Below are 12,023 nucleotides of genomic sequence, written 5' to 3' on the forward strand. Positions count from 1 at the left end.
AAAAAGCCACCCCCTATGATGCCACATCATCAATATTACCTATATTTACTCCAACTCTACCTCTTTTCACATATATTTTCTTAAATATTGAAAAAATATTAATTTTTAAATTATAGGCAACATGTATAGGTAAGAAAAAATGCCCATAATAATCAATTTTTTAATATTAAATATCCAAATTACAGATATTCGGTAAAAGTGTCCTTTTTACTCACTCACCCTCGCATCATGAGAATGCGCATACAAGAATGAGTAAATCACCTGTCTATCTTGTTTTTTTTCTTCTTTGTCTGATGGATAACTCTTCTTCTTTGTCTGATGGATAACTCTTCCATCTTCCTCTCTCTGTGTGGCTCGTTAAATGTATATATGCATTTACATCCTTTCTATTATCTAGAATATTTAACCTCAAACATATTTACAAGTGGTAGATTTCACACATATGTGTCACGATAGATTACCCATGCATGAAGGAATCATGTTTTGACGGTCCTGTGTTTTAACTGTTAATATAATGCAAGAGCACAACAACATCTATTAGTATGTGTATGAGCCTGATCCCACATCTCCTATATGTGTACTATAAATTATAGAAGGAACTTAATACACGCATGCTGGGCATGCATGTCCACAGTACTCGCATTATGTAAATGCGTGATCAAAATGTGCTCTTAGACTTGTAGTTATACGTATTCCTTGTATGCGTGTTTGTTTGGGTATTTAAGAGATGTTTTAGGTCCGTGGTTATTTTGAAAACTCTCGGTTCAGAAGTGGTTAGATAAGGCATTTACCCTATAGATAATGTCATTGGAGTAAAACAACTTTTTGCTTACTTATTATTTTAGGTAATATCAAGACTGTTTTTATTTTATTTTTCTAAACTTTTTCCCAAACTTCACTTAAATTTCTTAGAAAAAATTTATATCAAAAGTAAAATTTTAATTTCCGGAGCAAACACGTACGAAATTACAAAACTGATCCTCTCAATATAAAAATTTGCACCGGACGTAACATTTGTATATTTGAAGTTTTGGCCCCGCCGCTCCACCCGCCCGCCCCTGTTAATCCGAAAAGAAAATCTATCGGCAGTAGACAAATCCATGTCAGGGATAATGAAGCCGGCGAGTGGTATGACAATTACGCCGCACAAAGTATCCGTCTGCGTGCTGGTTCAAGTCTACGCGCCGCCGGCTCAAATCTCCGTGCCTTTCCCTTTCTCTTCTGTTTCTCAGCACAATCGTCTCGCTCTCTACTTGCTCTCTCTCATTAAGGTAACACTTGTTGCTTTTCACCTTAATCAAATCTCTTTCTTGTTTAATTAACACTCTACTCTTTGTATTAGTCGTGTGATGGCATCTTGGAGCCCACTTTGGATCAACTTATTACTCAATTGAGGCAAGTTGGGGGATTATTCAGTCACTGGATAACTGATCATTTAACTAATAGACTTGCTTCTTTGTCCTCCCCTGATGATTTGTTTAACTTTTTCACCGATTTGCGAGGTAATATTGTTGTCCTCTAACAAACTATGAATCTTTTTTTTATAGGAAATTAAGTGATAGGTGTTTTTTTGTGTTAGGGATTCTTGCTGGCCCCGATACGACTGTCATGGATGATGACCAAATCAACTTGGATCCGAGTAGCACTCTTGGTGTTTATGTCCGCCGTTGCTTGCTTGCGTTTAATTTAATGTCTTTCGAGGTACTGCATTATCAGTTATCACCTTGTTCTTACACCTGGAGATGCCATACGAATAATGTGGTTTTATTGCACATTGTGGTGTTTATGCAGGGTATTTGTCATCTGTTAATGAGTATAGGAGCGTATTGTAAAGAAGCCCTCTCTACTAGTGCTTCCTATGACTTGCCTCATTCAGATGATTTCAGTAATGCTTCTGAGGCTTTAGAATATGAAAACATGGACTTGGAGAGTTTGGTTTTTGACAAAGTCAATGAAGAAATCAAATCTAGAAAGAGGTCATATGAAGGAGTATCTTTTCATAATCATGCACCCCGAGCACTTTTTGGATTGGTTCAAGGTATAATTTATACACGCACAACAACTTAAGTATTAAATGAGAACATCAAATATTTCCTTTTACTTTATCATGTGTTCTATCTTTTATGTAGAATAACTCTAATTGATTGCAAAAATTTATTTATTGATAAACCGCAACTTTTTGAGCATTGTCTTAAACGTCTCTGTTAGCCTCACTATTTGATGTCTACCTTCCACATTCTGTATCTTTTTATTATTTTTCATAATATATGCTCTTTCATTTGAGGTTTATTTCCTAGGTGAGCAGTGTCTTAACTTGCTTAATGCCTCCGTTGGATATTCAAAAATACACTTCGAGTGTTGATATCTAGTAACACTTACCTAAATTGTGCAGATATTAATGTTACAGCTGAACCCAGCCATAAAAACATTGATAAGCCTTTGGAGTGTAGCCCAATATCGCAAAGTGATAAATTAGGGGTTGTCGACCCTTCCGGTGGAAATTTCTTACGTACAAACTGGCAGGTTCAGGGATACTTACTGGAGCAGGCTGATTTAATTGAGAAGTAAGTGACTTGTAGTTCTTATTGATCTTTGTAAATAAATTAAACCTTAATAATAGAAAAATTGAAATCTTATGTTCTGTTGCTTTTATGATCATTAAATTCTCTGGCAGGCAACGCAGCTCCTTTTCACTGAATGCTTTTGAATCCATTTTAAAGCAGCTGCAGAGACTGGCACCGGAGTTGCATCGTGTTAGTTGATGGATACACTTATATTAAATTTAGTTTTTTTCATGGTACAATGAGAAAGAAAGACGGTTCACTGAAGAGGATGACTGTTTCTTGGGTGTTTTTATCTGGTTATTGCAGGTTCACTTTTTGCAATATTTGAATAGCCTATACCATGATGATTATCCTCTCGCACTGGAAAATCTCCATCGTTATTTTGATTATAGGTATTTTGCAATTTTTTTGTTGAGAAAAAGGTATTTGGCATTTGATTGAAGTTGTTAAATGCATATATGAAGCATGTTATTTCTTCTGTGTGGATTTATCAGCAACCAATTGTATTCACAGTTCACACGACCCCATTGTTCATCCTAGTTGATATATAAGACTAAATTTAAAATGTAGAATTTCTGGCAGCTTTGTGTCAGGCTAAGAAATTCTTATTCTCCTGCATAACATAATTCACCCAAGTTAGCATGGATTGGGATTCTAGTTCCTACAAAGCACTTATTATTGTACAAAGGTTGCATCTGCCATATGGTAGTAAAAAGCATCAGTGCCTAAAATTAACAAATATGTGATGCAAGAATATGTGGTTAATAATATCTTGCATCACCAATCCAATCATGTTCTAATGTTATTCGTAATGCGGTGGCTAGAGTGTTTGCCAATACTTCTCCTTGTAGCCTGGATTAGTAAACGACCCCCTCTCCCCCAGCGCCCCTGGCCTGAGGTATAACCTAATTGTGGTTTTCACATATCTATGTTTTGGTCTTGTATTCATCCTTGATTCTTGTGCTTATCATAGAAATATATAACAATGGTCTTTTTGGCCTGGTCACTAAAAATTGTTGGCAAGAAGCTGTCACTTATGTGTAAGATTTTAGCCCCCTCCCTTCCCCTGTTTTAGAGAGTTAATTGAATGATCATAATTGATTTTAGGAGTTGCATGAACTAATTATTATACATGTGTGAATTATGCCGTAGACATATCCTCAGAAGGCCGACTCTTGAGTATATCCTCTACTCTGACTCGTTAACTTAAAAACTTATTAAAAGAAAGTTCTGCCGGTGCTTGACAAATGTTATGAAGTTCTTACAACTTTCTTCATGGAAGACACATAAGATAAAGAGTATGAAATATCAAAATTGCATTGTCAACATCTGTAAAAACTACCGTCTTTTTTTATAATAAAGTAATCAGATACATGGTGGTAGTAAAGTGCAGGGACTGAAGGATGTGAACTTGTTACCCCATCCACCGGCTGCAATAGCCTTGGCAGATATGAAAATGCTTTGTTATGTCTTGGAATGATGCATTTTCACTTTGGGCACCCAAAGCAAGCCTTAGAGGTAAGATGTGAAGTGCTATTTTACTCCAGCACCCACATTAGTCATTTTTGCAGTAAGCATCCAGCAATGAAATTACAAAAATCTTTCACATATTATAGGTCAAGCCATGTTTACACGTCATTCTTTTTTCAGGTCTTAACTGAAGCAGTACGGGTTTCTCAGCAGGTATTTACTTTAATGTAGCATTTATACATGCAACTTGATCGTAGTGTCTAATTAAAAGTTATATTTTCAATCAGTTTGTTCGAGTGTGGTCATATCTCGTTTAAATCCAGCAGAAAACTCACTCTAAGAATAAGTAGATATGCCTTTGCTCTTCCTGTAGTATCACCATATAATTTGACCAGTCTTAGAACATATGGCACGTAACTTGATGGTACCCTACCCTTGGTTCCTCCTTTTGTAATGTACTGATAATTGTTATGCTGGATCTGATACTTTTTGTAGCCAAAAGAACTTGTTGTTTTTACTACCTTCTCTCTCATTTGCTTGTAGTTATAAATTAACTTCTAATATTTATTTTGCGGATATAGTAGCCTGATTAAATGCCCGAGGCATTTATGTTTTCATGTAGTGGGAACTATTATTGTCTCTCAGAGTATTGTTACAAATTGCAGAACGGTGATGACACTTGTCTTGCTTACACAATATCAGCCATATGCAATCTTTTGTCTGAAATCGGCATTTCGAACACAACTGGAATCATTGGTTCCTCTTACTCACATGTGACGAGTATTGGCACTTCACTATCCATTCAGGAACAGTTATTTGTGCTCTTGAGGAGGTCCCTTAAAAGAGCCGAGTCTTTAAAGCTAAAGAGACTTGTAGCTTCCAGTCATCTTGCTATGGCCAAATTTGATTTGACGGTATCGGTTTTCTCATTTTTCTATTTTCTTCATTAATTTAATCTGGTATTTTGTGTCACATAGTGACTACTTTAGCTTATATGCTAGTTTGAGCTTTTCACTCTGGCACTGACTGATTGCAACATCACCCTGATAAGGAAAGCTATGTGAGATTGAATCAGTAACCTGTTCAATTTTTGCTACCTAGAGTAGGTTTGTCACCATTGTGACTGAAACTTTACGGAAAGTCATCCCAGAAAATCACAACAAATTAAGTTTAACTGTTTCGATAAGTTACCCATCATAAGAAAGAGCTTTAGGGTTCTCTACATCCCCATCCTCAGTCTTTACTCACTAGCATTCGGTAGAATGATACTGTGTTAGAGAGCCAGAAAATGAATACAAATGTCTACTCCTTTTCCGGTGAGGCAGTGACACTAGCCGGTACTTCATATCATCCTCACTGACCCAAACTGTAGTCTGGACATCACTTCTGTGGTCTCTCACAGCTTATTGCTGGATTTCTGGTACAAAACACAAATACTTAGATGAGTAGTAAACGCTGTACAAACACATACGCGTATGCTCAAGATTCTTATGTGAATATATTATAGGTGTTATATTGCTCTGTCTACATATGGACATAAAACTCATAGTAATATACTTTTCTCACTGCTTTGGTATTGCTATCACTGATAACTGCTCTTTCATCATATGCAGCATGTTCAAAGACCACTGATATCGTTTGGTCCCAAGGCTTCCATGAAGCTTAAAACTTTTCCTGTCAATGTTTGCAAGGTGAAGTCAGTATATTTATTGGTTGATTCAATATTTCAGTAGTTGGGTCGAATTCTTTTCAAACGGTCTAGTATTAATACTATACAATTTTTACAATGCATTTAATGCAGGATTTGAGATTTTGTTCTCGTTTGATTAGTGAATTTGACACTGAAAGCGAATTGACAATTACTGATGGTGCTATGAGTACCGTTTGGCTTGAGAATTTGAAGAAACCAATGGGTTCATCGGTTTTTATGCAAGATAATGGATCTGGAACCATTAGTGATTGCTTCAGATTCTGTGCACAACCTAGTTCTGTTCCTGCATCTGTTCAGCAGTTAGTGGGTTCCTCATACCTGGTTCGAGCTACAGCTTGGGGGGCATATGGCAGGTGAACATTAATGCATAAACTCTATCTATAGATAAAGAATTTCCAGTCTTATAACTTTTCTTAATCTTTTTGGTTTAGAAATATGTTTATTGTTGTGACCTGTTTTTCTTCATATGTTAAATCATAGGTGCTAGTAAAAGCTGATTATCTTGTGCGGTGTAAACTGAAAATGTAGTAAATGGTAGAGTATAAATAAAGAGAAACAATCTGATAATGAACTGCATGTTATATCAGGGCAATATACTTCTCTTAACCTGCTGCATGCACCTTGGTGGTGAAATTTTCATATTATGGATAAATCATATTGAGATGAAACTATCAGGCATACTTAATTTTTTAAAATTCCGAATCTGTTTAACTTGCAAAAAATTCTTCATGATTTTCTGCATTTCAGTGTGCACTAATTCTAAAAATGCTTATGGGTTTTTTAAGTATTACGTCAATTATATTTGAACTTCTTTTTCTCTGGACAGTGCCCCTCTTGCACGTATATCTGCTCTGGTTTTTGCAACTTGCTTTGCCGAGTCATCAAGGTAAGTCTTCTGTGGGCCCTGTACTTCACCTTAACTAAATTTGGCGCTGTTGCTTGTTACATCCGTATTATGTATGTTACTCTTTTTGTCCATGTATCCAATCTAATCCCCTATTCATTTATATGTACCTAAAACAGCTCAGAGGATGTCGCATTGGCATATGCCAAACTCATCCAACATTTAGCATTGTTTAAAGGGTACAAAGGTCAGTTTAATCTTATTGTGTAAATACTGTATGGATTCTCCTGTATCAAACAGCTTTTCTTTTCCACTAGTGGTGCCACATGACGTATGGGTGAAAATTCTGAATTCCCGCTTCTTGATATTTCTGTCTTGCTATTAATTCATTGGTTACCAGAGAAATATATTTTCCTCTACCTTATTTAAGGCGTCCCGCGTCAGACATCAACATGGAAGCATGATATGGCACAATTATTGAAAGCTAACATGTAGGAGTATATACAAGTCAATCTGGTCTAAGAATGTCCAACGAAAAGCAATTTCTATGTGCATCAAGCACATCTATTATTTTGGGGAAATAACTTGTAAAGGAGTTGGCATGGTCAATATGAAGGGAACACTTCATAATAGTGCTTCAAACAATACATTTTCTCATATATATGTGTGTGTGTGTGTGTGTTTTGAATTGCATTTGCTGACTAGTCAACATACTGTTAAACCATTTACTGACTAAAGACAGTAATATCATATGTTGAAGTATTAAAAGCAGTCTCGGGATTAGGTTCTTTTTGTGGAAAAAATTGTCTTACTATTTGGTAGGTAGACTCATAAGTCAATATTAACTTATGAGTACAAATTACCTTACAGAATCTTTGTCCAAATTTAACATACAGACTGCACAGCTTGGTGTAGTGAACTTTCTATTAATGAACTTATTTTTGCTGTTAAACTTTTCGAATATATTTGGATATTTAAATTCAGATGGAAGTGAAAAGTGACAATCAGCAAACTCCTCAGCAATTCCGACAAAGCTTATAATTAAATAGTTTCATTATAATAGAATTTACATACAAGAGACAGAGTTCATGGTCCCCATCCATTGCCTAAAAAGCCCAAGAAAGAATGTATCACCCTCTCCCCTGTATCTCCTTCAACGACAGGCACTCTTCAATGCCACTGAGTAGCTATGTAATTTTCAAATAAATTATCTATCTATTATTTATGCAGAGGCTTTCAGTGCTCTTAGAATAGCAGAAGAGAAATTCTTGTCAGTCTCCAAGTCACGAATTCTTCTACTCAAGCTGCAGTTGCTTCATGAACGAGCTTTACATAAGTAAGTTAATTGGATAAAAACAAAATGGAAAACACTCAGTTGTTCAAATGTTACATATTGTGTTTACTTAGGTTAGTCATCATGTAGGGGAAACTTGAAACAGGCTCAACAATTATGTGATGAGCTTGGAGTCTTGGCATCTTCTGCAACTGGCGTGGACATGGAACTGAAGGCAGAAGCAAATCTACGGTGTGCTCGGACATTGCTTGCAGCTAACCAGTATAGTGAGGTTATATATTTTGCATTTTTTCTAGTGTGTGAGTGCAACCAAGCAAATGTCAATATGAACAAAATTTCTTCATGCTATTAATTTACAAATGGTTTAAACAATTGCTGTCTTATCCCGTCTCTTGGAAAATATGATATTATTGTGTTGTTTTTGATCAAGTGTACTATGAGTATACCTCTGAAACTAAGATCTAAACAATGAACGGTGGTTAAGTTACTCGATTATTGATCTCATAAGATCGAGCAACCGAAGCTTTTCATATACCCCATTCATGATAATTGTGTTGTAAATACTTGATATTCCTCCTCTTCCTTGACATTGTGCTAGAGTAGAAGTAAATATTTTACTCGTGTTTTAGCTCTGCTTATCTGGAGCCATATAATACTCCTGATCAGTGTACAAATTCTCTACTGACAATTAACTTTACAGGCAGCTGCTGTTGCACACTCTCTTTTCTGCATGTGTTACAAGTTCAATATGCAGGTTGAGAATGCTACTGTTCTTCTACTGCTGGCAGAGATTCATAAGGTAAAATGTTACTATGTCATACTTTTACAGCTTTTTCTCAGGAACCTGTTCTATTTGTATTATTAGTCAACTAGTTTAGTAGATTCATAAGGTAAAATGTTACTATGTCATAGTTTTACAGCTTTTTCTCAGGAACCTGTTCTATTTGTATTATTAGTCAACTAGTTTAGTAGTGATGTTTTTATTTGCATATGACTCTCTATTCATACAAGGTGATAACATGCAGAAGTAACTGAACTTGTACTTGTCCTATTATATTTGTTTCTGTATATGCATTTAATTTCTGTAGTTTGTTGCCCTTTATGTAAGTTTACTATTATTAATGTCACATTTTGCATAAATATAATTTAATTAATCGGTATTTGTTTAAACGAAGGATTTCATGACTCAGTGCTGGTAAAAAGATCCTTCTCACGTTTTTATCATCTGTTTTTGCTTCCATATCGAGCATTGTTGTGACTTATGATAAAGTTCTTTATTTTCTGTACTTGTAATTCACAGAAATCAGGAAATGCTGTTTTAGGAATTCCGTACGTGCTGGCTAGCATCTCATTTTGCCAGGTGTTTAACTTGGATCTTCTCAAAGCCTCGGCTGCTGTGACCTTAGCCGAATTGTGGCTCTCTCTGGGGTCAACTCATGCAAAAAGAGCCCTAACCCTCGTACATGGAGCTCTTCCAATCATTCTTGGTCACGGTGGTCTGGAGCTTAGAGGTCGAGCCTGTATTGCAGAAGCTAAATGTTACCTATCAGACCCAAGCTTTTCAGGTGCTTTATCACTCCTTTTTATTGCAATGGAAATATTTTGTCAAAATCATATGCCTTTTCAGTGGAGGCTGAATCTACTATTTCCCTTGCTTATTCTCTTAACTTTCTATTCAGTTATTGATAATCCTGAAGTTGTACTCGATCCATTGAACCAAGCTTCCGAAGAGTTCGAAATACTGGAGGTGAGTAATTACAGAGTAATGTTTAGAAGTTGAACCCTTTATCTGAATAAGAGTATTACTGCAAGTTCATAAAAGCTAGAGATTTATGTGATTGTGTTGCCTGAGATTTTTATTACTAATTTTGGCTATCTTGGTTAACAGTATCATGAATTGGCCGCGGAAGATTTTTACTTGCTTGCAATTGTATATGACAAGTTGGGACTGTTGGAGGAAAGAGAAAAAGCTTCAGCTTCATTTAAGAAACACATGGTTGCACTCGAAACTCCTGTTGATGAGGAGTGTTTTCTATTTGACATGTTGTAACATTTACCATGAAATTTTTGAGTCTTGAGGTGGGTGGTAGACTTAGGTGCCTCACTAGTTTAGAAAGCGGTTCTTTTGTGAAATCTGTGGACAATTTTCAACTTGTGCATTTTAATATGTGATCTGTGCAGCTATGCCTATGATGTCCCTTGTCTTTAGTTACATGGCTGACTTATGTATATATGCATTACAAATTGTGCAAGTAGCTTCGGAGTGAGATACTGAGATATGCATATTGTTTGCCCTTGACAATTTCAAACTTATAGGTTAAATTCAAACATATAAAGATCATGAAACCTGAAGGTTTAATTCGAACATATTGCACAAGCGGGGATCATGAAAACCAAGGCCAAAAGGTACGGTCAAGGCTCCATTCTCAGACATGAGCCCCGAGCCCCCTGATCATGTACACCAAATCAAACAGGTCATATGATGGATCAGGATTGAGAACACAGTTCACATTATCCTACTCCATGTTGACATGATGGAAGAAGTAAGAAGACTAAATGAAAATACTTGACATGAGATGTTGACATGACTTAACAAGAACAGATGAGGTGTTTAAATAGCAATATATGTGTAAATGCATACCAAGGTGTTGAACAACCGATTGCACTTTGTAGACATTAAATTTAAGGAAATTAAGCTAGGCAAGTTTACTTATCCCTTCCGTTGATATGCTAAAGTTGTGCTGTTATTTTTGTTAAATATGATATTATATGATATTTAACTCTGTATTTAAAACCGCGATAATTCAAGATATTTGACGACTTTGAGAAGATCGTAAAGAGATGGACACATGAAGACTTTTCACTTTGTTCGGACTTTTATAAAAACAACCTATCTTCATAATTCGAGTCCCCTTATTGTTCGGATTGACTTTTATTATTTTGAAATATTAAATATCATTAAATTCAATTATTAAATTTTATCTTTATTCGGGATGTCTATCCTTATCTTGTAGTTCTTGTTTCATTACGGAACTTATATGATATTAGAATCTAACATATTCAAGAAGTTTTGCTCCTAGCCTTGAGTTATTATTTCATTATGAGAATAATTCAACTGAATTACTTCAAACCCCCGATTAATAGCTAATATTGTTATTCAATTATTGGAACTTTATTTCTAATTTTCTCTTCTTTACAAAGTTATATGATTTTGATTTTTTTTTTGATAAATGATTATTCACTCTATAAAATAGCTAAATTGCTCGATTATCGATTTCATCTTTCGGTTCAATTTTCTTATTCTGGACACATTCTTATTCGGATTTCTTGATTTCTTCATAATCTGAGAAGACTTTGATTCTGTATCACAAGGGTGCAGTTGTTCGCATATGAGAAGGAGGTTGGGAATTAATTTGAAGAGAAATGAGCTATCTTGTACGCTGAGAAAAATTCTTCTGGCCAAAACGAATGATTTGCATTCATGATAGAGAAGAAAATATTTATTACTATATGCGGGACAACTTTAAGGGTTGAAAATGATAACCTTATACTAGATTAGAGTGGGGGATCATTCAACAGTCATAATCATACTGTGAGGGTGTTCCATGATTGGTTTTCGCCTAATGGCGGTGATCGAGCCATGGGCATGGAGTGGAGCCACTAGGATGGAGACCGCTATTGATTATTCTTTCTTTTCTTGCAATATGTATATGTGTTTAATTGCAATTCCTCTTTTAAATATGCTTAAATTATTTTATCCAGTTTAAATTCTTTGTTAATATACTTTCTAATGTTTGCAGTTTAATTGTGTACTTAGTGAGCATTCAATTGCTCATTCTTACGACTTTTATTTCCTTTAAACAATAAAGATTGAATATGACACAGATAAAAAGGGCAGTGCGGAATTGCACAACAGCAATGGCAAAGGCAAGGCGTGAAATTGTTTCGAGACGAAGGGTGCTATGACCATATCCCATGATGAGGGTATTTTATATTTATCATATTCATTTGTAACAACCAACTTATTATTGATTTAACATTATGAATTAGTGGATTATCAACTCTGAACTTATGGGACGAGTTATGTGATGTAAGACAAATACGTCGGAATATTATGACGGCCGGAGTCCAAGAGATACG

The 12,023-nt window shown here is 35.5% G+C and overlaps 1 protein-coding gene across 1 annotated transcript; it reads left to right on the top strand.

Annotated features, from left to right (window-relative positions):
- The first annotated feature begins 1,012 nt into the window (after positions 1–1,012).
- LOC108223817 (anaphase-promoting complex subunit 5) lies at positions 1,013–10,073 on the top strand. Its single transcript, XM_017398243.2, has 20 exons — positions 1,013–1,271; positions 1,343–1,502; positions 1,580–1,701; positions 1,792–2,038; positions 2,393–2,564; positions 2,675–2,753; positions 2,871–2,956; positions 3,953–4,082; positions 4,215–4,247; positions 4,700–4,948; positions 5,648–5,725; positions 5,836–6,098; positions 6,572–6,631; positions 6,769–6,836; positions 7,820–7,925; positions 8,013–8,154; positions 8,584–8,682; positions 9,184–9,448; positions 9,563–9,630; positions 9,772–10,073. Exons 1-20 carry the CDS (start codon positions 1,101–1,103, stop codon positions 9,931–9,933), a joined length of 2,760 nt encoding a protein of 919 aa, XP_017253732.1. The 5' UTR covers positions 1,013–1,100; the 3' UTR covers positions 9,934–10,073.
- Positions 10,074–12,023: the final 1,950 nt, after the last annotated feature.

Source organism: Daucus carota, chromosome 5 (genome assembly GCF_001625215.2).
Source record: "Daucus carota subsp. sativus chromosome 5, DH1 v3.0, whole genome shotgun sequence".
NCBI classification, from domain to species: Eukaryota; Viridiplantae; Streptophyta; class Magnoliopsida; order Apiales; family Apiaceae; genus Daucus; species Daucus carota.

Excerpts from the sequence above, each read along its gene's own strand:
- LOC108223817 (XM_017398243.2), top strand. The coding sequence starts at position 1,101 with ATGTCAGGGATAATGAAGCCGGCGAGTGGTATGACAATTACGCCGCAC. Across the intron at positions 7,926-8,012 it reads CATGAACGAGCTTTACATAA|GGGAAACTTGAAACAGGCTC; the intron begins GTAAGTTAATTG and ends GTCATCATGTAG. Across the intron at positions 9,449-9,562 it reads ATCAGACCCAAGCTTTTCAG|TTATTGATAATCCTGAAGTT; the intron begins GTGCTTTATCAC and ends CTTTCTATTCAG.